Below are 26,765 nucleotides of genomic sequence, written 5' to 3'. Positions count from 1 at the left end.
AATTTAACAGGTCTGGTAGTATCTGTGAAGAGAGAAATAGAGATAACATTTCAAGTATAATTCTTCTTCAGAACCTGTATAGAATTACAGAATCCCTTCGGCCCAACAAGTCCATACCAACCCAGACACATTCCCCAATCTATTACTCTGCATTTACCCCTAACCAATGCACCTAACCTACACATCCCTTAACACCAAGAGCAATTTAACATGGCCAATTCACCCAACCTGCACATCTTTGGATTGAGAGAGGAAACCAGGGCACCTGGAGGAAACTCACGCAGACACAGGGAGAATGTGCAAACTACCCTCAGATAGTCACCCATAGAGTCATAGAGATGTCCAAGCATGGAAACAGACCGTTCGGTCCAACCCATCCATGCCGACCAGATATCCCAACCCAATCTAGTCCCACCTGCCAGCACTCAGCCCATATCCCTCCAAACCCTTCCTATTCATATACCCATCCAAATGCCTCTTAAATGCTGCAACTGCACCAGCCGCCACCACATCCTCTGGCAGTTCATTCCATACACGTACTATCCTCTGAGTGAAAAGGTTGCCCCTTAGGTCTCTTTTATATCTTTCCCCTCTCACCCTAAACCTATGCCCTCTAGTTCTGGACTCCCCCACCCCAGGGAAAAGACTTTGTCTATTTATCCTATCCATGCCCCTCATAATTTTGTAAACCTCTGTAAGGTCACCCCTCAGCCTCCTACGCTCCAGGGAAAACAGCCCCAGCCTGTTCAGCCTCACCCTATAGCTCAAATCTTCCAACCCTGGCAACATCCTTGTAAATATTTTCTGAACCCTTTCAAGTTTCACAACATCTTTCCGATAGGAAGGAGACCAGAATTGCATGCAATATTCCAACAGTGGCCTAACCAATGTCCTGTACAACCGTAACATGACCTCCAACTCCTGTACTCAATACTCTGATCAATAAAGGAAAGCATACCAAACGCCTTCTTCACTATCCTATCTACCTGCGACTCCACTTTCAAGGAGCTATGAACCTGCACTCCAAGGTCTTTTTGTTCAGCAACACTCCCTAGGACCTTACCATTAAGTGTACAAGTCCTGCTAAGCTTTGCTTTCCCAAAATGCAGCACCTCGCATTTATCTGAATTAAACTCCATCTGCCACTTCTAAGCCCATCGAACCTGGGTCCCAGGCGTTGTGAGGCAGCAGGGCTAACTAGTGAGCCATTATGCCTCCATGATAGCAAGTTTTGGCAAACACTTTATTAAACACCAGGAAAGAGACAGAAAGCAATGTAGGTAAATAAGCCAAAATATTAAAATGGAAATTGTGTTGGAGAGAAGAGCAAAATTGAGAAATGGCAATAAAGTAAACACTCACATCGAAGCAAAATACTGTGAATGCTGGAAATCTGAAACAAACAAGTAAATACAGGACAAACTCAGCAAGTCTGGCAGCATCCACATTCTGAAGGAGGATCACTGGTCTCAAAATGTTAACTCTGTTTCCCTCTCCACAGATGCTGCCAGTCCAGCTGAGGTTCTCCATTTTCTGTGCTTGTTCCTGCGTCATTACCTCAGTCATAATGGTTGTCTCCTTTTCAGCTTCACATCCTCTGGAATCTTCCTGCTGTGAACTTCCTGTCTAAGTGAACAAAAGGGGGAAAACAGCGATCGTTAGTTATCCACTCTGTCAAGTTTACAATTTCCTCCTGTTCCAACGTGCTGTTGTCACTCAATCCAAACCTCATAAGAATGGCAGCCCCATTTAGTTTAGTAAGGGATTGAAAGATGCTAAAATATCAGCAAAACTCCAACTGACTCAGCAAATTTATCATATGATCAGCCAAGCCAGACAGAGCAGTGGTCTCAGCATCAGTCTCTGTTACCATTCAACCTGTTTTACACACACACGTCATCGATGGTCAATGGATTGCCACTCCTTCCAAACTTCAGTTCCACGTTTTATACATTCCCACATGTGGATATGCAGGGCAGATGCTCAGCAATTAAATGTTCTTTTGGATTTTTCATGAACTGTCACTTCAATTTTGTTGTAGCTGGACAGATAACGCACAACTGAGTGATAGGTTAAAATACCAAATTGCTAGCGAGGTTTGAGAAGATTTGTAGCTCAGGTTGAGGTTCTGGATGTAGGTTTGCTCGCTGAGCTGGAAGTTTCGTTTTCAGACGTTTCATCACCATACTAGGTAACATCATCAGTGCGTCTCCAGATGAAGCACTGGTGGTATAGCCTGCTTTCTATTTATATGTTTGGGTTGGTGATGTCATTTCCTGTGGTGACAAGATTTCCTATGGTGATGTCATTTCCCAGTCGAAGTGGTGTCCTTCCTCATCTGTATATAAGCATACTAATGAGAATGGGACAGGACATCACTTTGACTGGGACAACTCATCCATCCCAGGACAAGCCAAACAGAGACATGCATGAGAATTCCTAGAAACATGGCATTCCAACCAGAACTCTGTCAACAAACACATTGACTTAGATCCCATTTACCACCCCTGAGAAAATGAACAGGAAATGACATCACCAAAGGAAATGGCATCACCAACCCAAGGAAACCCAAACATATAAATAGAAAGTGGGCTACACCACCAGTGCTTCATCCAGAGGTTCACTAAAGATGTTACCTAGTATGGTGACGAAATGTCTTCCAGCTCAGTGAGCAAACCTACATCCACACTAAATTGCCCAGAGTGTTCAGGGATGTGTAGGTTAGGTGCATTAGTTAGGGGTAAATGCAGAGTAATAGGGTAGGGGGAATGGGTCTGGGTGGGTTACTCTTTGGAGGGTCAGTGTGCATTTGTGAGGCTGAATGGCCTGTTTCCACACTGTAGGGATTCTATGAAAGCAGTGTCTATGAACATTTGTTTCAATTTATTTGTAAATCAAATATTGTAAAGCAAAGCTTCCATGCTTACAAGGGGGAGAAGCTGGCACGTGGGCCATCTGCAAGCTCCCCTCCAAGTCACTCACCATCCTGACTTGGAAATGTATTGCCGTTCCTTCTCATAAAGGGGGATCTCATAAAGACTTATAAAACTCTAACAGGACGAGACAGGGTAGATACAGGGAGGATGTTCCTGATGGTGGGTGTGTCTAGAACCAGGAGTCACAGTCTGAGGATTCGGGCTGGACCATTTAAGATGGAGATGAGGAAATATTTCTTCACCCAGAGTGGTGAGCCTGTGTAATGACAGCACAGGAAGTAGCTGATGCCAAAACGTTGAATGTACTCAAGAGGCAGCGAGATAGAGCACTTTGGGTGAATTGAATCAAGGTTATGGGAGAGAGCAGGATTAGGCTATGGAATTGGACAATTGGCCGTGATCATGATGAAATGCAGAGCGGGCCTCCTCCTGCTCCTATGTTTCGATGTTTAATTACGCTAGGATGTAGATTATCAGGCTCTAGAGATTCATCTGCCTTCAATCCCATCAACTTTCCCATCACCATTTCTCCATTAATACTGATCCCCCTCAGTTCTCCCCTCTCACTAACTTGCATTCTCCAACATTTCTGGTGTCTGATTTTGTCCTTTTTGTGTGAAGACAGAACCAAAATATGTATTCAGTTGCTCAGCCATTTCTTTGTCCCCTATTATACATTCCCCCATCTGTCCGTAGGGACCTACACGTGTCTGCACTAATCTCTTTCTCTTCACATACTTGTAGAAACTCTTAGTGTCGGTCTTTATATTCCCTGCAAGCTTACTTTACGACTGCATTTTCCCCTTCTTAATCAAACCTTTGATCCTTCTTTGCTGAATTCTAAGCAACTCCCAATCCTCAGACCTATTATTTTTCTTGGCCAATCTGTATGCTTCTTTCTTGGATCAGATATTGTCTTTAATTTCCTTTGTAAGCCATGGATTTTCCCTCTTACTCTTTTTGCTTTTGTGCCAAACAGGAATAAACAGTTGGTGCCGTTCCCCCATGCGTTCCTTGAATGTTTACTCCTCTTACAGGCCCCTCTTGCTTCCCATTGTCCTCACAGGCTTCTCTACCTCTTCCCCACAGAGCCCTCCCCTTCACAGAACTCTCACCCTACGCCTCCCCACCAATCTCTTACCTCACCTTTACAGACCTTGCTCCCTCCCGCCCATTCTCCTCACAAAGCCCTCTCCTTCCCCCAGCTCTTTAAAGACCTCTCTCCCGCACCCCTCATACAGACCATCCTCCCTCCCTGACCTTCTCAAAGACTAGTGTCACAGGCCCCTCCCCCTCAGACCACCTTTACTCCCCCTGCCCCGCCAGATCCCTCTGCCTGTCTCTCACCAGTAGCCCCATCTTTCCCTCACTTCTCCCTCCCCTGTATCTCCCTCCTCCTCCTCTCCCTACCCTCCTCACCAACCCTCCCCCACCCCCACATCCCACTCAGTCCCCTCTCTCTACCGCACCTTCTCACAGACCCCCTACCCTTCACCCATGTCTCTTCCACCTCCTCACACAGCAGCCTACCACTCCCTCACAGGCCTCTCCCTCCCTCTCCCCTTGAAAGAACCCTCCCTCCCAAAGACCCCTCCACCTTCCTGTCACCTCACAAACTTCTCTCCCTTCCTCTACCCTTCACAGATCCCACCTCCTCCCTCTCAAACCATTCTGTATCTGCCTCACAGGCCCCTTAACCATTCCCTCCCACCCCTCTCACAGAATCCAGTCCCCACACACCTCTCTCTCCCACAAAGATTTTCCATTCCCTTCCCTATCACAGACTCCTCCACCTCCCCATCCCAGGCCCTTCTCACTCTTGTGTGCCCTCTCCCTCCAAGACCTCTCCATCCCCTGCTCAGAGCCCTCTATTTCATAGAACCCTCTCCCTAACCCTCACACTCCTCCTCAAAGACCTTGCTCCCTCACCCTCCCATTCATTCCCCCACACCTCTCCCTCCCCATCCCCCCTCATCTTCAGTCCACTCTCCCTACCCCACCTTCTCATAGACCACTCTGCATAAACTCCATTCCTACCCATCCCCTCACAGATTCTTCTCCTGACCCTCTCACAGAGCACCTCACACAGCCCTTTCTATCATCCTCAAAGACCACTCTCCCTTCCCATCCTCCTCACAGACCTCTGTCACACACTCCTTCTCCTTCACAGCTCTCCCTACAGCTCACAACTCTCAACCCCCACCCCCACCCCCCCAAGCCAGAGCTCCTTCACAGACCACTCTCCTTGTACCTCTCAAAGGTCCCTCTCTATCTCCCTTCCTCTCATAAGACCCCTCTCCCTTACCGAGCTGCTTCCACTCCCTGAGACGGCCCTCTCCCCCTTTAACCCCCTCAAATACCCTTTTCCCCATCTCTTACAGGCCTCTACCTCTCAGATACACCCTCCCCCACCCATCTCCCACTCCCTTACAAACCCATTCCTTCTCCCTCACGGACTCCTCTCCCTCCCTGTTATAGGCCCCTCTCTCTTCTTCCCCCTCTGTCAGGCCCTCCTATTCCCACTCACAGTCCCCTCCCCATTCCCACACAGATTATTCTCTCTCCCATTGCCCTCACAGATCCCTTCCCCTCTTGGACACTCTCACAAGCCCCTCGCCGACTTACAAACTGTTCTACACCCCCCTCGTAGACTCTTCCCCCTCCCCGTCAGAGTCCACTCCCGCCTTCTCAGACCTCTCTCACATACAACTCTCCCTTGTTTCCCCCTCATATACTGACAACACCCTCCCCAACAGACACCTCTCCTTCACCATCATAGACCACATTCCCTCCCCCTTCCCCTGACAGTTCAATCTCATTTCCCTTCAGAGGCCTCCCCCTCACAGACCTCTCTATCACCCTCTCTCATCCCCTTACAGACCCATCTCCAGCCCACTCCATCCCTCTTGCTCCCCATTGTCCTCACTACCTCTCCCTCACCAAACCTCCTATTCAGACAACTCCTTTTCCCCTTCCCTCACAAACTTTGCTCCCTCCCCCAACCTCAGACCCTTCAGCATCCCACTCAGAGCCCTCCCCCTCCCAGAGTCCCTTAAAGACCCCTCTCCAGCAACCCTCTCTCACAGCCCTTTCCTTCACGCAACCCTCCCTGTCTGCCTCAAAGTCGACCGTCTCTCCCCCTCACCAACCACCCTTAATCCCCTTGCTGTCTCAGATTCCACTGCCTTCTTTTCACAGGCCCCTCTCCCTCCTTGCCTTCACACAACCTTCTCCCTTCTCTTCCCCACCAACACCTACGCTCTCCCTCACAGACTTTGCTCCCTTACCCTCCCATCCAGCCCCTCCATACCTCTCCCGCACCCCTCTCACAGCCCTTCCCATCCTCCTTAGTCTATTCTCCCTCCTCACATACCACTCTAGCGCAGACTCCTCCTCCTCACCCACCCCCATCCCAGACACCTCTTCCACCCCACCACCTCACAGCACCTTCACAGGCCTCTCACTTTCTCCTTACCCCTCAAAGGTCCCTCTCTGTCTCCCTCCCGCTCATAGACTCTTCCCTTTCACACAGCCACCTCCCACTTACTCACAGTGCCCTCTCTCCTCTCCCACCCACAAGCTCCTCCCTCGCACAGCCCCACCAACACAACACCCACCCCTTGCTCCTTTCCACATGGCCCCCTCATTCTCTCCCTCTACATGGGCCGCACCCCCCCAATCTAACAGCCTCCTCTCTCTATCCCTCGCCACCATAGATCTCTTTCTCTCTCGTCCTTTCACAGGCTCCTCTCTCAACCTTCCACCCACCCCGCTTTCACAGATCCCTCCCTTCCCTCTCACAGATCCCTCTCCTGCCCTTTAGAGATCCCAACCCCTCCCGCGCACAGACCACTGTACATCTCCCTCACAGGCCCCTCTTCCTTTTCTTCGCAGAGCCCAACCATTCATAGACCACTCTTGCTCTGCTTCACAGAACACACTCCTCACAGGTATGTCTTCCTCCCCAAAGACTTTCTAATCCCCTCTCCCTCAAAGGCCCCTCGCCCTCGCAACATAGACCTTTCTCTCTCTCTCCGTCCCCTCTTCCTACCCAAGACCCCTCTATTGTATCCCCATCACAAGTACCTTTCCCACCCTCTGCCCCTGCCTTCACAGCCCTTTCCTGCCCCTCACAGATCACTCCCTCCTGCACATCACCTGCTCACAGATCCTTCCACCCCTCCCTCTCATGCTCCATTCCCTTCACAGGCCCCGTGTCTCCCAATGTCTTTACAAGCTTTTCTGCCACTCTCTCACCTTTCCCTCCCTCCCCATCCACTTCACAGACCGTTTGCCCTCCCCCTCAGATCTTGCTCCCTCACCTTCCTCCTCACACTTCTCCACCTTCCTCCCACTTCTTACAGTCCACTCTCCCTCCCCTTCAGACCCTTTGCCCTGCCGCTAATGGAGCTCTCTCCTTCAAAGACCGCTCTGCCTCCCTGATCTCTTTCCATTCTCCTCTCATACCCCTTGTCCAAACAAATCTCCCTCAATTGCCTCATAGACTTCTATCTCACCCTCCCCTTCACAGACCTCTCTCCCTGTCCCTCCCTCCAATTCTCAGAGCTCTCTCCCTCCTGCTGCCCTCACAGACCCTTCCCCAACATAGCTCTCTCCTATCCCCCTCACAGAGCACCCAAACCCCAGATTCCAGTCTACCTCAGAGACCACCCTCCCTCTCCTGCCTCCTCACAGACCCCTCTCCTTCACTTTGTCTCTCTCAAAATCCACCCCCTCAGACCCCTCTCCTCCCCCTTACTAAGCCCACAACCTCTCAGTTCACTCTCCCTCCCTGCCCTCTCAGAGACACCTGTCAAAAACTCGATCCCCTCACAAATGCCTCTCCCTCACCCACTCTCCCAACTTACAAAATCCTCTCCATCCCACACAAACTGCACCCCCTCAGCTCACTCCCTTCCCCCTCCACTTAGAGACTCCTTTCATAGACACCTCTCCCGGTCCCTCATAGATTTCTCTGACAGACTCCTTATCCCCTCACAGAGCCCTCTTTTCTACCACCTCACAGGCTCCTCTCCCTCCCCCTGTTCCATCCCCCTTCCTCCGAGCCACCACACCTTTCCCTCATACCCCCTCCACCTCACAAACCCTGTCCCTCCTCTTCTCCCCATCTCTCTTCTCCCTCCTGACAAACCAGACATCTCTCTATTCCCAACACCCTCTCCCTCCCCACAGACTCCTACACCTGCTCACAGAGCTCTCTCCCTCCCCAACCCCATCATCTCCCCATCTGCCTCCCCCTCATATGCCCCTTCCCCTCTCCCCCTCAAAGGTGGTTACCTTTGCTATCTGAACCCCTCTTAGATCCCACTCCCTCCATCTCACAGATCCCTCTCACTCCCCACAGCCCCACCTCCCTCACAGGGCTCTCTCCCTCCTCAACTCCATCAACCCCTCCCCCCAACAATCCACCTTCCTCCCCTCAGAGGCCCCTTCCTCTCTTTCCCTCTCATCCTCACCTTTCCTATCTGAACCCCTGTCAGATCCCACTCCCTCCCTCTCAGAGACCCCCTTGCTCTGCATCTTCCTCCTCGCAGGCCACTTACCACTGTCCCAGACTCCCCCTCCCCCCCTTCACATACCAGCCTTCCACCTCCCCCCCCCCCTTCACATACCAGCCTTCCACCTCCCCCCTCACATATCCCTCCCCACCGCTGAACTCTTTCTCACCCTCCCTCACAGTCTCCTCTCTCAGCCACTCACACAATTCTCTCCCTTCTATTCACAGAGCACGCCCCCCTCCCCCGCCTTTCACAGACATTCCTTCCCCTACTAGCCCCACAGACCCCCCACCTTCCCCTTCACAGACCCCCCACCCTCCCCTTCACTTCTGGTCTCTCCATCCCTTTCCCCTTCCCCTCAGATATCTCGCCTCCCCGTCCCCCTCCCACCCCTTCGATGTCTCTCCTCCCCACATGTCTCTCGCCTCGCTCAGATGCCCCCGTCTGCCTCTGCCTCTGCCTCTGCCTCTGCCTCTGCCCCCGCCCCCGGTGTGTGTGAGAGGGAAGGCGCCGGTGTCTGACCCGGGGAATGTGTCTCACCGTGAGCGCCGCCATCATGCTCCCAGAATGCACCTGGCGCGGTGTGGAGCCCACATCCGGGTCACTGCACGTTCATTAGGGTCAGGGGTCAGTGTCTCAGGAGGTCAACGACTGGGGTCAGGGCGCAGTGTCTGCGGGATATTGGAGGGGAATCAATACGGGGGGGGGTCAGTGTCTGGGGACTATGGAGGGGGTCAGTGTCTGGGGACTATGGGGGAGTCAGTGTCTGGGGACTATGGGGGGGGGTCAGTGTCTGGGGGATATGGGGGGGGTCAGTGTCTGGGGGCTATGGGGGGGGTCAGTGTCTGGGGGCTATGGGGGGGGTCAGTGTCTGGGGGATATGGGGGGGTCAGTGTCTGGGGGCTATGGGGGGGGTCAGTGTCTGGGAACTATGGGGGGGGGTCAGTGTCTGGGGATATGGGGGGTCAGTGTCTGGGGATATGGGGGGTCAATGTCTGGGAACTATGGGGGGGATCAGTGTCTGGGGACTATGGGGGGGATCAGTGTCTGGGGACTATGGGGGGTCAGTGTCTGGGGACTGGGGGGGGGTCAGTGTATGGGGGATATGGGGGGAGTCAGTGTCTGGGGACTATGGGGGGGTCAGTGTCTGGGGACTATGGGGGGGTCAGTGTCAGGGTGCTATGGGGGGGTCAGTGTCTGGGGACTATGGGGGGGTCAGTATCTGGGGACTATGGGGGGGAGTCAGTATCTGGGGACTATGGCGGGGTCAGTGTCTGGGGACTATGGGGGAGGGTCTGTCTAGGGACTATGGGGGAGTCGGTGTCTGGGGACTATGGGGGGGTCGGTGTCTGGGGACTATGGGGGGGTCGGTGTCTGGGGACTATGGGGGGGTCAGTGTCTGGGGACTATGGGGGGGAGTCAGTGTCTGGCGACTATGGCGGGGTCAGTGTCTGGGGACTATGGGGGAGTCCGTGTCTGGGGACTATGGGGGGGGTCAGTGTCTGGGGACTATGGGGGGGTCAGTGTCTGGGGACTATGGGGGGGTCAGTGTCAGGGTGCTATGGGGGGGTCAGTGTCTGGGGACTATGGAGGAGTCAGTATCTGGGGACTATGGGGGGGAGTCAGTATCTGGGGACTATGGCGGGGTCAGTGTCTGGGGACTATGGGGGAGGGTCTGTCTAGGGACTATGGGGGGGTCGGTGTCTGGGGACTATGGGGGGGTCGGTGTCTGGGGACTATGGGGGGGTCAGTGTCTGGGGACTATGGGGGGGTCAGTGTCTGGGGACTATGGGGGGGAGTCAGTGTCTGGCGACTATGGCGGGGTCAGTGTCTGGGGACTATGGGGGAGGGTCTGTCTGGGGACTATGGGGGAGTCCGTGTCTGGGGACTATGGGGGGGGTCCGTGTCTGGGGACTATGGGAGGGTCGGTGTCTGGGGACTATGGGGGGGTCAGTGTCTGGGGACTATGGGGGGGAGTCAGTGTCTGGGGACTATGGCGGGGTCAGTGTCTGGGGACTATGGGGGAGTCCGTGTCTGGGGACTATGGGGGGGGGTCAGTGTCTGGGGACTATGGGGGGGTCAGTGTCTGGGGACTATGGGGGGGTCAGTGTCTGGGGGTGTAGCGGGGCGGTCCGTGACTGGGGAGAGGGTAGAAGTGGCAGTAACTGGTTGAGCGTTAGTGACAGGGTTTGGTAACTGGGGTTGTGGGGGGTGGGGTTAGTAACTGGGGGTCTGGGGGGTGAGGCCAGTGTCTGGGAGATATCGATGATAGGGAGTCAGTGACTCATGAATATGAGTCAGGGGGACTAAGTAACTGGGGTATATTGGGGGAAGGAGTCAGTGTCTGGGGGCTAGCTGAGTAATGGGTCAGTGTCTGGGGGATATCAGAGGGAGGGGTCAGTGTCTGGGGGATATTGGGGGGCATAAGTGATGGGGATTATTGGGGGTCCATCAGTGATGATGGATAGAGCTTGGGGATTATCAGTCAGGTTATATCAGGGGTGACTCAGTGACTGGGGGATATTGAGTGGGGGGTGTCATTGACAGGGATTTGCAAGAACATCAGTGACTGGGGAATATCTGGTTTGGGAAAGTACTACTGTCAGGGAATGGGACACCGTTACCCTTGGGAATACTTGGGAATGGTGGTGAAAGTTTCTCCCTGGAGTGGGTCAAAACCTGGATCAGTTGTTGGAGTGGGTACCATCCCCAGAGGTATGAGGAAGGGGATCACACTGATGTCATTCGTAGTGGGAAAAAAGTTAATTCAGTGGGGTTACTGGCGACCCTGTGTACTGGGTGCCTCAAATACTTTCAACGCACTTTCATCTCCCTTGAAACCAACAGCCTGTAAGTGTATCTCAATGTGAACTTCATGTCACTGAGCACCAGCTTGTGAAATGCAAACCACTTTCTGGCACAAGGTCCAACTAAACCCCAGGAGTTTCAGTGCAGGTACATTCACAAATGTCCCATCTGATCCATCCTGAGAAGCTCTGAATAGATACAAACTCTTTCTTCAGTCTGATCTGCCATCATGTTATGGGCTATTTAATACACTATATTGGTTTTGCTCATGCTGGGTATCGGGACTAGCCACACTACCATACATCAAGAGCATTTCCGAACTGACAGACAGACTACTGCGACCACTAGGACTCATAACAGCACACAAACCAACAGCCACTCTCAGACAAAGGACCCGATACCCAGCATGAGCAAAACCAATGTAGTGCACAATATCCTATGCAAGGACTGCACAAAACACTACATAGGACAAACAGAAAGACAGCTAACGATCTGCATCCATGAACACCAACTAGTCACGAAACGCCACGACCAGCTATCCCTAGTAGCCACACACGCAGATGACAAACAACATGAATTAGACTGGGACAACACTACTATTATAGGACAAGCCAAACAGAGAACAGCCAGGGAATTCCTAGAGGCATGGCACTCATCCACAGATTCAATCAATAAGCACATTGATCTGGACCCAATATACCGACCACTGCAACGGACAGCTGGAACTGACAACCGGAAGCGACAGATTCAAACCACTACAAATGCTGGAGGAAAGATCACAGAAGCACTTCACAGGAGGCTCCCAAGCACTGAGGATGTCACCTAGACAGGGACGAAACATCTGCAACACAAATTCCCAGCTCGGCGAACAGAACCACAACAACCTCTTCACATTCTCTCTGGACCATGACTAGAGAGTCCACTATTTCCTCCCATAGGTGTTGTCTTTCCTTAATTCTCATTGACCTTTCACTGATACATTGTATTTCGCCTGTTTCACATGTACAATATGGTGTTCTTCAGTTTATATGCTGGTCTTCACACAATCTGCACAGAAATAAATAGATTTCTGAAGATTAATGATATCAAGGGGAATTTAAATAATGTGGGAAAATGGTCTTGAGGTGGATGATCAGTTATGATCTAATTGAATGATGGTTCGATATGCTAAATGGCCTCCTACTATTGCTAGGAGTAATTGGTCAGATTTGAGCTTTTTTCTCTGAGAAAGAAGTCCAAGGACTGAATTCATAGAAAAGAAGATTATGCTTCTTATTGGGAGTCCAAATAGGGTTCATAAAGTTTCTTAAAAAAAAACCTGCATGTACAGTGGCATGATGGCTCAGTGCTCAGCGCTGCTGCCTCAGAGCAGCAGGGACCTATGTTTGATTCCACCCTTGGGCAACTATCTGGCCACTCTCCCTGTTTCTGCCGGTGCGCTGATTTCCACCTACAGTCCAAAGATGTGTAGGTTAGGTGGGTTTCTGTGATGTTATGGGGATAGGGTGGGAGATTGGCTTTGGATGGAATGCTGCAGACTTGATGGGTCAAATGGCCTCTACCTGCACATCAGGGATTTTATGCGCCTGGCCATTTTAAAGCACGTTTGTATCAATGAACTACTTTCTGAAATGTATTTACTGTTGTAAGAAAAGCAGTAGACAATTTAGCAAACTCCCACCGACAACAACCTAATGTGTTCTTGTGATTGAAAGATAAACATTGACCAATACTTCAGGAATAACTACCCTGCTTTTCTGACAGCACAGCACTTCCTCAGCACTGCAGTAAGGTATCAGCCTCGATTTCTGTGGTCAAGTTTCAGAGTGGAACTGGAACCACGACAATCTGACTTAGATAGAAAACAGCAATAGTCAACTTCTAAATAACATGTTCACCAATTAATCCAACAGGAAATTTGGGAGGGAGGTCTTTGCCAAGAGTGAGGAGAATGTAGAACTCAAAAATCACAAAGTAATTGCAGTGGATAAAATTCAGTACAGATAGTCATTTGGTAGTAAAGAATTGCTGTAAAAATAAACACATTTTATTGAAGCTTTTCGTCTTGCACTCACCATGATATTTTGCAAGAGTACCAATCCAAGAAGAAAATCAACATTTATATGGATTGAGGGGAGAGAACTGATTACTTAGCAACTGGGGAACAGTGCCCTACCAGGCATTACTCTCCTCTCATGCAGTGTTGTTCTTTCCCTCCAATTGTACTCATGAAATGTATTGATGAATGCGAGGTAAGAACTTTATCAAAATGCGTATTCTTTTCATATTTGAACTTTGATGTATTGAGGGATCAAACAGAAGATTTTGATGTATTCCTCGAGGTTTTGTGACCAGTGTCCAATTATTCAATGCAGCCTCATTCCCAACCTGCCGACTCTTCTTAACTAATGATTGAATGAGAATAAATCAAAAGGTCATTGTAATGTTTCTCTGATGTTTCTGTGTGGAGATTTCTTTTAAATTCCTGAAGACGGTAGGTTGGAGGGTTGTGAGGCTGAACCAAGGCTTGTAGTTTGGGAGAAAAGCTAGAAACAAAATAAAGAAATGTGAATTTAGAAAAACAATGAGGATTTCCTGCTGTGGATTAGTAAAAATTAGTTGGCAAATGTTTATGGCCACGCTAATCTGTAAGAATATTACTTTAGATCAGACTTTGTAGTTTGACAGGTTAATAGGTCATCAGTAAAATGTTGAACATTTGAAGAAAACATACCAACATACGAAATATGAGCAAAAGTGGACCACTTGGCCCTTGGGCCTGCTTCAGTATGATCATGGCTAATCTGTTGTGTTTTGAACTCTTCATTCTCATCCATTCATGGTAACCTTATATTCCCCTGCCTAACAATAATCTTTCCACCTCTGTTTGAAAATTATTCAATAATCCCACGTCCACTGCCTTCATAGATTCGTACACTGCAGGGGTGGTACAGTGGCTCAGTGGTTAGCACTGCTGCCTCACAGCGCCAGGGACCTGGGTTCAATTCCCGCCTCGGGCAACTGTCTGTGTGGAGTTTGCACATTCTCCCCGTGTCTCTGCGTGGGTTTCCTCTGGACGCTCTGGTTTCCTCCCACAGTTCAACGATGTGCAGGTTCAGGTGAATTGACCATGCTACATTGCCCGTAGTGTTAGGTGCATCAAGCGGGGTAAATGTAGGGGAATGGGTCTGGGTGGATTACTCTTTAAAGGGTCGGTGTGGACTTACTGGGCTAAATGGACAGTTTCTATACTGTAGAGAATCTAAAGAAGAGGCCCTTTGGCCAATCAAGTCTGTATTGTCTACTACACCTATCTACACAAGGCCCATAACCTTGAATGTTGACATTTTAAAAAGTACTTGGATGAGCACTTAAAGGCTGTGAGTTTTCCCCGCCTCAAATATCCTCCCAGGCAGTGCATTCCAGATCTTACCCTCTGCGTGACTTCCTCAAATCACCTCTGAATATCCTGCCTTTCACTTTAAAATTACGCCCCTTTATTATTGACCCTTCAACTAACGAGAACAGCTGCCTTCTATTTACCCTATCCATGCCCCTCATAATCCTATACACCTCTATCAGGTCCTCCCTCAACCTTTTTTGCTCTGAAGAAAACAACCTGAGCTTATCCAGCCTCTCTTCATAGTTCCATCCTCGGCAACACACTGGTGAATCTCTTCTGCACCCCCTGCAGTGCAACCACATCCTTCCTATAGTATGGTGACCAGTGTTCCTGTTGTGGCCTAACCAACATTCTGTCCTGCTCCAATATGACTTTCCTGTTTTATGATCTATGCCTTCTTAACTATCCTATTAACCTGTCCTGCCACCTTCAGGAATCTGTGGACAGGCCTCCCAAGATCCTTCTGTTCCTCTGAGTTTCCTATTGTCTTGCTGTTCATTAAGTATTGTCTTACTGCTTCTTCTTTTAAAATGCATTATGTCACTTCTGTCAAGGTTAAAATCCATCTGTCGCTGATCTGCGCATCTAACCAATCTGTTTATATTCTTCTGTAACCCAACACCTTCCTCCTTACTGTCAATCATCTGCCCAATCTTTGTATCATCTACAGACTAACTTATTATGTCCCCCACATTCTTATCTCTGTCATTTATGAATATCTCAAAAAATAAGGAACTTGTATTGATATCTGTGGTGCACCATTGCATACTAGGCTCCAGTTATACAAAACATCTTCTACCACTCAGCCAATTTCGGATCCATCTTGCTAATTTACTCTGGACCCTGTGAACCTTTACTTTTGTTATCAGTTTCCAATGTGGGACCTTGTCAAAGGCCTTGCTGAACTCCACATGAATTACATCAACTGCCCATGATTTGGAGATGCCGGTGTTGGACTGGGGTGTACAAAGTTAAAAATCACACAACACGAGGTTATAGTCCAACAGGTTTAATTGGAAGCACACTAGCTTTCGGAGCGACGCTCCTTCATCAGGTGGTTGTGGTTGCCTTACAATTGTGTCCTCCATAACCACCTGATGAAGGAGCGCCGCTCCGAAAGCTAGTGTGCTTCCAATTAAACCTGTTGGACTATAACCTGGTGTTGTGTGATTATCAACTGCCCAACACTCATCAAAACACTTAGTCACATCAAAAACCTCCACACGATTTGTTGGTCATGACCTTCCTCTGACGAAGCCATACTGACTATCCATAATCAGACCTTGCCTCTGTAAATGAAGATTAATCTTCTCCTTCACTATTTCTCCCTACACTAATGTTAGACTATAGATAGTTCTGTACTCTACCACCCTTCTAGCAAAGTGGAACCACATTAGCTGTCCTCCAGTCATAGAATTGTGCAGCACAGAAACATACCTTTTGGTCCAACCAGTTCAAGCCACCCATAATCCCAAACTAAACTAGTCCACTTGCCTGCACTTAGCCCATATCCCTCCAAACATTTCTTATTCATGTACTTATCCAAATGTCTTTTAAAAGTTGTAACTATAACCGCATCGAGGAGAAAGTGAGGACTGCAGATGCTGGAGATTAGAGCTGAAAATGTGTTGCTGGAAAAGCGCAGCAGGTCAGGCAGCATCCAAGGAACAGGAGAATCGACGTTTCGGGCATAAGCCCTTCTTCAGGAATTGCATCTTTCCTTAAAATATACCCCCTAGTCTTGAAATCCCCCATTCTAATGAATGCCATTCACCTCATCTATAACCTTTGTCCTCCGGCATCTCCCCTGTGGCCAGAGATTATTTAAAAATTTGGGTCAGGGCTCCTGCAATTTCCTACCTTGTCTCCCACTGCAGCCTGGGATACAACTCTCGTGGACCTGGGGATTTATCCACTTTTAAATCTGCCAAAACCTGGAATATCTCCTCACTTCTTACATAAGGAAAGATGTTGTGAAACTTGAAAGGGTTCAGAAAAGATTTACAAGGATGTTGCCAGGGTTGGAGGATTTGAGCTGTAGGGAGAAGCTGAACAGGCTGGGGCTGTTTTCCCTGGAGCGTCGGAGACTGAGGGGTGACCTTATAGAGGTTTACAAAATAATGAGGCGCATAGATAGGCTAAATAGGCAAAGTCTTTTCCCTGGGGTCGGGGAGTCCAGAACTAGAGGGCATAGGTTTAGGGTGAAAAGGGAAAGATATAAAAGAGACCTATGGGGCAACTTTTTCACACAAAGGGTGGTATGTGTATGGAACTGCCAGAGGAAGTGGTGGAGGCTGGTACAATTGCAACATTTAGGAGGCATTTGGATGGGTATATGAATAGGAAGGGTTTGGAGGGAAATGGGCCGGGTGCTGGCAGGTGGGACTAGATTGGGTTGGGATATCTGGTTGGCATGGACAGGTTGGACCGAAGGGTCTGTTTCCGTGCTGTACATCTCTATGACAATATGATTCTAAGTCTCCTCAAGAACTTCGCATTCCATGTTCTCAAATTCTGTACTTGCAACTTCCTTCTGAGTAAACACTGATGTGAAGTATTCATTTAACAATCTCCCAATGTCCTCCAGCTTCTGGCACAAATTGCCATCTTGGTCTCGAATAGGTCCTTCTGCTGGTTAAGTGATTGAAGAATCAGTTGGGGAGCATTTTGCAGACAGTGATCAGAACTGTTAAAATTGCCACGGAAAAGGAAAAAGGATGGGTCTGAAATCAAAGTTCTAAACTGTGGGAAGGCTGATTTTAATAAGATCAGATATGATTTGGCCAGAGTTGACTGGGAGCTTATATGTTCAGATAAACCTGTGTCAGACAATTTCAAGGAAGAAATATGGAGTGTACAGGGCCAACACGTTCCAATAAAGAGTAAAGGGTGGGATCAATAAATATTGTGAACTCTGCAGGTCAAAGGATAAAAATGATTGACTAGACAAAAATAGGGAGGCTTGTGACAAACATTGAGGGCTGAAAACAGAGAAGCTCTAGAGGAGTATAAGGAATAAAGTAAATGAGCTTGGGGCGCAGATCGAAATTAGCAGGTATGATGTGGTGGGCATCATGGAGACGTGACTGCAAGGGGATCAGGAATGGGAGCTGAATATTCAAGGATATACATCCTATCGAAAAGATATGGAGGTGGGCAGAGGGGGTGAAGTTGCCTTATTAGTAAGAAATGAAATTAAATCAATAGTAAGAAACGAAGTAGGGTCAGATGGTGTAGAATCTGTGTGGGTAGAGTTGAGGAACTGCAAAGGTTAAAAAAAAATAGTTGGAGTGATGTAGAGGCCTGTAAACAGTAGTCAGGAGCTAGAGAAGGTGCATAGGAAAGGCGAAGTTACAGTGATCATGAAACATTTCAATGTACAGATGGGCTGGGAAAATAAAGTTGGGAATGGATTGCAAGAAAAATAATTTGTGGAGTGTCTATGGGATGGCTTTTTGGAGCAGCTTGTGGTGGGGCCCACAAGGAACAGGCAATTCTGGATTTAGTGTTGTGCAATGTGGCAAACTTGATAAGGGAGCTTAAGGTGAAGGAACCCTTGGGGGCAGTATCATAATACGATTGAATTTACTCTGCAGTTTGAGAGGGAGAAGATAGAGTCCGAGGTAACAGTATTGCAGCTGAATAAAGATAACTACAGAGACATGAGGGAGGATCTGGGTAGAATTGACTGGGAGAGGAGCATAGCAGGAAAGACAGTGGAACAGCAATGGCAGGAGTTTCTGGGAGTAATTCAGGAGACACTGCAGGGGACCATCCTGAGGAAAAAGCAGCATGGTACAGGGAGAATGAGGCAACCATCGCTGACTAGGAAAGTCAGGGATAGCATAAAAGCAAAAGAGAAAGCATGTAATGTGGTGAAGGGCAGTGGGAAACCAGAGAATTGGGAAACTTACAAAGACCAACAGAGGGCGACAAAAAAAGAAATAAGGATGGAGATTAAATATGGGGGCCAGTAAAGGAGTTTCTTTAGATATATAAAGTGCAAAAGAGGCAAAAGTGGACATTGGGCCACTCGAAAATGATACTGTTGAGATAGTAGTGGGGAATAAGAAAATGGCCAAGGAACTGAATAATTACTTCACGTCAATCTTATAGGTAGAAGAAACGAGTAATATCCCAAAGATTCAAGAGAGTGTGAGAGCAGAGCTGAGTATGGTGGCCATCACCAAGGAGAAGGTGCTAGAAAAACTGAATGGCCTGAAGGTGGATAAATAACCTGGACCAGATGGACTACAACCCAGCATTCTAAGGGAGCTAGCTGAAGAGATAATGGAGGTGTTAGTGGTGATCTTTCAGGAATTACTAGAGTGAGGGAGGGAGGGTCCCAGAGGACTGGGAAAATTGCTAACGTGACACACCTGTTTAAGAAGTGAGTAAGGCAAAGGATGGAAAATAGCATACCAATCGTCGATAAGATCCTGGAATCCATTGTGAAGGATGAGGTTTCTGAATACTTGGGGAAGTGTAGGGTAAAATAGAGCAAAATCAGCATGGTTTCACCAAGGGGTGGTCAAGCCTGACAAATCTGCTGGAATTCTTTGAGGAAATAACGAGCAGGGTAGACCAAGGAGAGCCAATGGATGTTATCTACCTGGACTTCAAGAAAGCCTTTGACAAGGTGCTGCACAGGAGGCAGATGAGTAAGATGAGGGATAATCGTGTTAGAGGTAAAATGGTAGCATGGATAGAAGCTTGACTGTGCGACAGACAGTGAGGATAAAAGGGTCCTTGTTGAGAGTGTGGTGCTGGAAAAGGACTCCTGATGAAGGCCTTATGCCCGACACATTGAATTTCCTGCTCCTCGGATGCTGCCTGACCTGCTGTGCTTTTCCAGCACCACAGTCCCAACTCTGATCTCCAGCATCTGCAGCCCTCACTTTCTTCCATAAAAGGGTCCTTCTCAGGATGGCAGTGACAAGTGGTGTTCCGCAAGGCTCAGTGTTGGAACCACAACTTTGCACTTTATACGTTAACAATCTCGATGAAGGTACTGAGGACATTATGGGTAAGTTTGCAGACGATACAAAGATAGATGGGGACAGGTAGCATTAAGGAGGCAGGGAGGCTGAGAAGGATTTATATAGTGGGCAGGGAAGTGGCAGATGGAATACAACATGGGAAAGTGTGAGGTCATACACTTTGAGAGGAAGAATTGAGGCATGGTCTATTTTCTAAATGGGAAGAAAATTCAGAAGATGACATGCAAAGAGACTTGGGAGTTCTATTCCAGGACTCTCTCAAGGTAAACTTCCTGGTTGAGTCAGAAGTTAGGACATCAAATGAAATGATGGCATTTATTTTGAGAGGACTTGAATATAAAAGCAGGGATGTACTTCTGAGGCTCTATAAGGCTCTGGTCAGACCATATTTGGAGTATTGTACACAGTTTTGGGCCCCATATCTCAGGAAGGATGTAATGGTCCTGGAGCGTGTTCAGAAGAGGTTCACAAGAATGGTCCCAGCAATGAAAAACTTAACATAAAAGGACAGTTTGAGGACTTTGGGTCTGTACTCATTGGAGTTTAGAAGGATGAGGGGGGATCTAATTGAAACATACAGAATATACTGAATGGCCTGGACAGAGTAGATGTTGGGAAGATGTTTCCATTGGTAGGAGAGACTAGGACCCAAGGGCATAGGCTTAGAGTAAAGGGGAAACCTTTTGGAATGGAGATATAGAGGAACATCATCAGAGAGTGGTGAATCTATGGAAATCATTGCCACAGAAGGCTGTGGAGGCCAGGCCTGAGACTGAGATAGATAGGTTCTTGAGTATCAAGGGTTACGGGGAGAAAACAGGAGAATGGGGTTAAGAAACTTATTAGCCATGATTGAATGGCCTAATTTCTGCATCTATGTCTTATGGTCTAGTACAGAATGTTCAAATGGAAACTTCAAAAGGAAATTAATAGACTAAGGAGGGAGATATGAAAGATTAATGGCAGGTAAAGGACAATCCTAAATTATTTTACAAGTACATTAATGGTAAAAGCATAACTAGGAAAAGAATAGGTCCAATTAAGGACTACAGTGGTAATTTGTGCATGGAACCAGAGGATATTGGTAGGGTTTTTAATAAATACTTTGTGTGGGTGTTCACAAGTGAGGAGAAAGATGTGTCTATCAAAATCAGGAAGAAAGAAATGAGCTAAAGAGAGGACGTTCTGAAGGGTATGGCAGGCTTAAAAGTAGAGTGAGGCAAGGGAGGAACTTGCAAGGGTGTTGGCATTAATTTTCAGTTCCTCTCTGGCGACAGGGGAAGGTGGCACAATAGTTCAGTGGTTAGCACTGCTGCCTCACAGCACCGGGGACTCAGGTTCAATTCCATATCTGCATGGATTTCCTCTGGTTTCCTCCCACAGTCTAAAGATATAAAGGCTAAGTGGATTGGCCACACTAAATTGCCTATAGTGTTCAGGGATCTGCAGGCTAATTGGATTAGCCATGGGAGATGTATTGTTACAGGCCTACCATGCAGGGTGGGTCTAGGTGGGATGCTTTTCAGAGGGTTGGTGTGGACTCGATGGGTTGAATGGACTGCTTATGCACTCTAGGGATTCTATGATTCTAGAAGAGATTTCAGATAATTGGAGCACAACCAATGCAATACCGTTATCCAAGAGGGAAGCAAAGGACAAACCAGAAAATTGTAGGCCAGTCAGTCTAACCCCCCAGCGGTGGGAAAACTACTGGAAACAATTCTGTGGGACAGAATTCATCTGCACTTGGAGAGGCAGAGATTTTATTGAGAAGTGATCGTGTTGATTTAATTTTCAAAACGGTGCCACATGAGGGCAATGCATTTGACAGTTTACTTCAACTTCAGCAAGGCTTTTAATAAGATCCTGATTGGGAGACTGATAACAAAGGTAAGAGTCCATGGGATCCAAAGAAATTTGGCAAATCAGATACAAAATTGGCTGAGTGGCAAGAAATAGAGGGTGATAGTCAAAGGGGTTTTTGTGACTGGAAGCAAGGAACACTTATTGTCCTGTGAAAGCAACCTTCATATTTTTCTACATTATACTCCATCTGCCAGTTTCTTGTCCACTCACAACTATGTATATCCATGTGCAACTTCCTTGTCTTTTTCACAAAAACCTATTCTAGCTATCTGGGTGTTATCTATAAGTTTAACCATCATGTCTTCATTCCCCTCATCGAAGTAATTTGTAAAATGTTGAGACACCAATACAGACACCTGCAGGACACATACTCAATCATATCCTTCCAAAGATTGGTTTATGCATTCGTCTTTTCTGCCAGCCAGCCACGTTTCTTTCTGTGCTAACGTGTTACCCTTTGTATCTTTTATTTTTTGCAATCTTTCATATACTAACTAATCAAATGCCTTCTAGAAATCCAAAATACAGCATGTTCACAAGTTCTCCTTTATCTACACATGACTCCTTCAAATCACTCTAAAATAGGTTAAACATGATTTCCCTTAACTGCGCAGCTGCAATCTTTTACAAGATTAATTCTAACACTGCCCATGACAGACATTAAGCTTCCTGTTTTCTGAATTTTAATATCTGAAGCTGATGAAAGTATTAATCTGTAATACTGTCAAGTGTGGTGCTGAAAAAGCACAGCAGATCAGGCAACATCCAAGGAGCAGGAAAATCGACGTTTCGGGCAAAGGCCCTTCATCAGGAAACTCCTGATGAAGGGCTTTTGCCTGAAATGTCGATTTTCCTGCTCCTCAGATGCTGCCTGATCTGCTGTGCTTTTCCAGCACCACACTCTTGACTCTACGCTCCAGTATCTGCAGTCCTCACTTTCGCCTGATCTGTAATACTGTTCATTGTTGTTGATATCTTTAGTAATGATTTTAAATTCTGTGGCTAAAAGCTGGTAATGGGACAGCTGGCTGGTGCAAAGGAGTGATCAAATGTTTAATGTTGAGTAAATCCAATTTTTAAAAAAAATGATCAATCTCATCTGCACTATGAAGTCAGGCCAGGTTGGTATTGGGTGAGAATACTGGATGCAGTTGGCTTTTTGTACACTTGAATAATTTTTTTTTTCTTCTATCACTTTAGGTTTTTTGATAATCAATTTAAATCTGTGGCCGTTGGTCACTGATCCATCATCCGCTAGATAGAACGTTTCTCTTTATTTGATCGAATCACTTCATGAGTTAAACACCTCTATCAAATCTCTCAGTCATCTCTGTCCAAAGGAAAGCAAGCTTGTCCAGTGTATCCCACAACCTTGGAACCATTCTAGTAAACCTCTTCTGCATAAAGTCCAAACCTTCCTTATATTATAGTGCTCAGATGTGAACCCACCCCAGCTGCGGCCAAAATTCTACCCACAATTCTACCCACAACATCTCTTTCTAGTGATATTCATATTGTAATGTCGATTTTCCTGCTTATTGACTATCCCATCGCCCACAATGCTTTGTATGCGATGGGATGGGCACTTAAAAAAAAACAGACACAGACATGATAAACTTGAGCAACATCAACCTACAGAGGAGAGGTAACTGGTTAGGGAAAGATTACAGCAAGTCATGGAACTTTGCAGTGGTCTATCCATGTTCCTTGAATAGACCACTGCAGAGTTTCATGACTTCCTGTATTTAACGTAATCCACAAACTAAGAGATGAAATGAATCTTTATACTTAAGATACAGGGAACATATGGGAATTTCCACTACCCTAGAATAGATATGGAAGTTGATCTCCCTCAGTTCTAGAAGGAAAAAAAGGAGTCAGAGACTCCAATGGATACCAGTGATTGACTAGACTTTGAACTGCAATGAAATGAATGATTAATGAACCACCTATGAATGGCAATGGAATGTTGACTAGAATACCAGAAATCTCTGTTTTTTTTAAGATTCATGGAATGGCTGAAACATTAGGAACACTCACTCCTTATCTAAAAGTACTGTCCTAGTAATACTCTAAAACAGCAACCTTGTGCATCTTTTTTTTTAAACTGGTCCAGCTCCCACAGAGCCAGTTCTCAGAGTGAACAGAATGTCTGACACGCCTGTTCTTTTTTTTAGCTCCCTCGCAGGCAGCTCTCAGAGTTAACAGGATGTCTGATACTCCTGTTTTTTTTTACCCCCACACTACTGCCTAACTGCAGTAGTGCTTTTTTTGCCCCAGCACCCATGTTGTGCGTGTGCAGGTGTGAGACACAGTGAAAAACACAAAATGACCTTTTGCATCTTTGTGCCACCAACCATTTTGTGGTGATTGGAACCAGGTTGACCTCATTGACTATAAGGTCATTGATTGGGGTTGTTAACTATGTGCACGTCCTGTGGAAGTATCTTATTGCTAGAGAGCTGCCCCTTTCTTGGTGCAGGGCAGCCATTGTCCTGCTGCCAAGGAAAGGGGACCTTTGTTCCTCGTGGTACTGGCACCCGGTCTCCCTCCTCAGCATGGATTAATTTGCCAGGACGTTGGCTTCTTGCCTGGCTTCTGTACTGGTCCACATGATCCACCCTGACCAGACCTACACGGTCCCAGGCTGGAGAATTCACGACAAAGTCCATCTGGTTCAGGACCTGATCCATTTCTGCCGATGGGCTGGTTTGCCAAGCGTCTTCCTGTTCCTTGATCAGGAGAAGGTGTTCAACAGGGTCGATCATGAGTATCTGTTCGGAACTCTGTAGGCATTCGGGTTCAGGATGCAGTTTGTTACCTGGATCTGACTTTCCTACACCGCTGCAGAGTGCCTGGTTAAAGTTAACGGGTCCCTGACGGTGCCCTTTCACTTTGGGAGAGGAAAGCATCAAGGCTGCCCCCTGTCTGGCCAGCTGTATTCCCTGTGTGTGGAGCCTTTTCTCCGCCTCTTGTGGAGGAGGTTATCAGGGTTGGTTCTGTGTAGTACAGGCGCAGGGGTGGTCCTCTCGGCTTATACTGACCATATGCTCCTCATTTTCACTGACCTGGAGAGGATGTGCAAGTGCCAAGCGGTGTACTCGGTGTCTTCCACGAGGATCCACTGGGCCAAGTGTTCCAGACTACTGTTTGGTCCGTGGCGGGTGGACTCTCTGCAGGAGGAGTTACGGGGAGGATTCAGTTGGATCACCACCCATCTCCTCTACCTGGGGGTCTACCTCAGCCTAGCTGAAGAATCCTGGCCAGCAAACTGGCAGGAGCTGGAGACCAAAGTCTCAGTTCGCCGAGGCCGCTGGACAGGACTGCTCCAAGTGCTATCTTACAGGAGTCGAGTGCTGGTCATAAACCAGCTGGTGGCTGCCATGGTACCGGCTGGTCCCTTTGGTCCCTCCTCCTGATTTTGTCGCTGACATCCAGAGAACATTGGTTCACTTCTTTTGGGACAAAAAGATGCACTGGGTCGCTGAACAGGTCCTGAGTCTCCCTGTTGAGGAGGGTGGTCAGTCACTCGTGTGCGTTCACATCCAGGTGGCGAATTCCTACTTTCAGATCTTGCAGTGATACCTTGCAGCCTCCTCCTAGGTGGTGTGCCCCGGCAACGTATTTTTTCCACCTGGTGTGCAATCTCAACTACGACACAGACCTCAGGACATAGAACATTGTCCATTCGCATCATGCCTACCCTCCAGCTGGTGTAATGGCTGTCATCAGGGAGCCGTTGCTCAGGAATCAGCACCTCCAAACACACAAGTTCGAGTGGCTGTTGGAGGGGAGGGCTGAGGCAGTGAGGGTGACCAGGGTTGGGACATGCTGGGCACTAGTGGCCTGGACTGGATGGTGCTGCAGGATTTGGTGAGCAGGGCAGCAGTAGACATCTGGTTCATGATCACCATTTGACACCTTAAAACAGCGTTGCTTGGACCCGACATAGTGCACCAGTTGGAGGATGCTCAGGTGTGCAGTGGAATCCCTCCCCGTGCCTAACCCTGAGTTTCACATTGGCCCCAAGGTCCCGTACCTCCACCGGGAGCCTGTGCCCCACAATCTGAGCCACCTCCGGAATTTTAGATTTGTCCCCTTTAGAGAATGTAAAACAGCAGGCCCTGTTCCGATTGCTGCACACCATCCACCTCTTCTCCCTTATCCACCGCCAGACACACCTTGGTGTACCCATTTGCCAGTGGGCCATGGGATCCACAGTGGAGGGCTCTCTACATGGGAGTCCTCCCCCTATCTCTCAGGAATCTGGGGTAGAGGGTGTTGCATGCTGGAGTTCCCTGCAACCACAGATTGCAGTGGTTCATGGACTCCCAGCCTGACTGCTTGTTTTGTGGTGCTGTGGAGACTTTGGACCATGTATATATGGGGTGTGGGTGTCTGCACTCCCTTTTCGTTTTCCCCCAAGAGCCTTTTTTTTTGGTTACACTTCAGCCCCACGCTTCTGATCTTTGGGCATCCGGTGCAGATTGGAGAGGGTAGGTCAGAGGATCTCCTTGTGGGTCTGCTCCTGGGCTTGGCCAAACTGGCCATAAACAGGTCCAGGCAGCAGGTCACGGAGGGGATCGTTATGGCTGATTTGTGGTTACGCCCATGTCTGGGTGTCCCTGGAGAAGGAGCATGCCGTGTCAACCAACACCCTCAAGGTTTTCAGGGAGAGGTGAGCACCACAGCGCTTGGAGTGTTTTATTTCCTCCTTCGATTCTATTTTGATTTAACCCCAGCCCTCCCTTTCACTTTTGTGATCACTCAGCATTGCCTTATGTTGAGAAGGCACTGCTTGTCACTGCCCATTCGAGTGTTTCCTTTCTTCCTGGTGGTGGAATATAAATTAAGTTTTATGCACTCATTGTTCTTCACTGTGTCCTACACCTGCACACATACAAAGAAGAGAGAAAAAATATATATACATAAAACGAGGAGATAAGCAGGCCCGGAGAGGGTCAGTCAGTATTCAGGGCGGCTGAAGACCAGAAGGCTGACAACCTGTTCGGAAGAAAGCGGCCTGGAGTGGTCCGCTCAGTACATGGGGTGGTTGGGAACTGGATGGTCGACAAGCAGCCTGGAGGAAAGCGGGCCTGGGGAGGGTCGGTCAGTACGCAGGGCGTCCAAAGACTGGAAAGCCAACCACGGTCCTGCAGAAAGGTGAGCCAAGGACAGTCTGATCAGTATGCAGTGTGGACCGGTGTTAGATGTGTAAGTACCCAGGGATAGG

At 48.1% G+C, this 26,765-nt stretch overlaps 1 protein-coding gene across 1 annotated transcript in view; it reads right to left on the bottom strand.

Moving 5' to 3' along the window:
• wdr55 (WD repeat domain 55) overlaps window positions 1-26,765 on the bottom strand; it is a 69,831-nt gene that overhangs the window by 30,332 nt on the left and 12,734 nt on the right. Inside the window, exon 2 of the mRNA XM_043720846.2 lies at window positions 1,558-1,626. Within this exon, the coding sequence (XP_043576781.1) occupies window positions 1,558-1,566 (9 nt within the window). The 5' untranslated portion in view covers window positions 1,567-1,626. The remainder of the gene's footprint in view (window positions 1-1,557; window positions 1,627-26,765) is intronic.

The sequence above is a fragment of the Chiloscyllium plagiosum genome, unplaced genomic scaffold (assembly GCF_037043375.1).
Source record: "Chiloscyllium plagiosum isolate Xiang-an unplaced genomic scaffold, Cpla_swu_hap1 HiC_scaffold_28, whole genome shotgun sequence".
Lineage (NCBI taxonomy): Eukaryota > Metazoa > Chordata > Chondrichthyes > Orectolobiformes > Hemiscylliidae > Chiloscyllium > Chiloscyllium plagiosum.
Note: the sequence above shows the minus strand (reverse complement) of the source record. Positions and strands in the feature narration are given on the sequence as shown.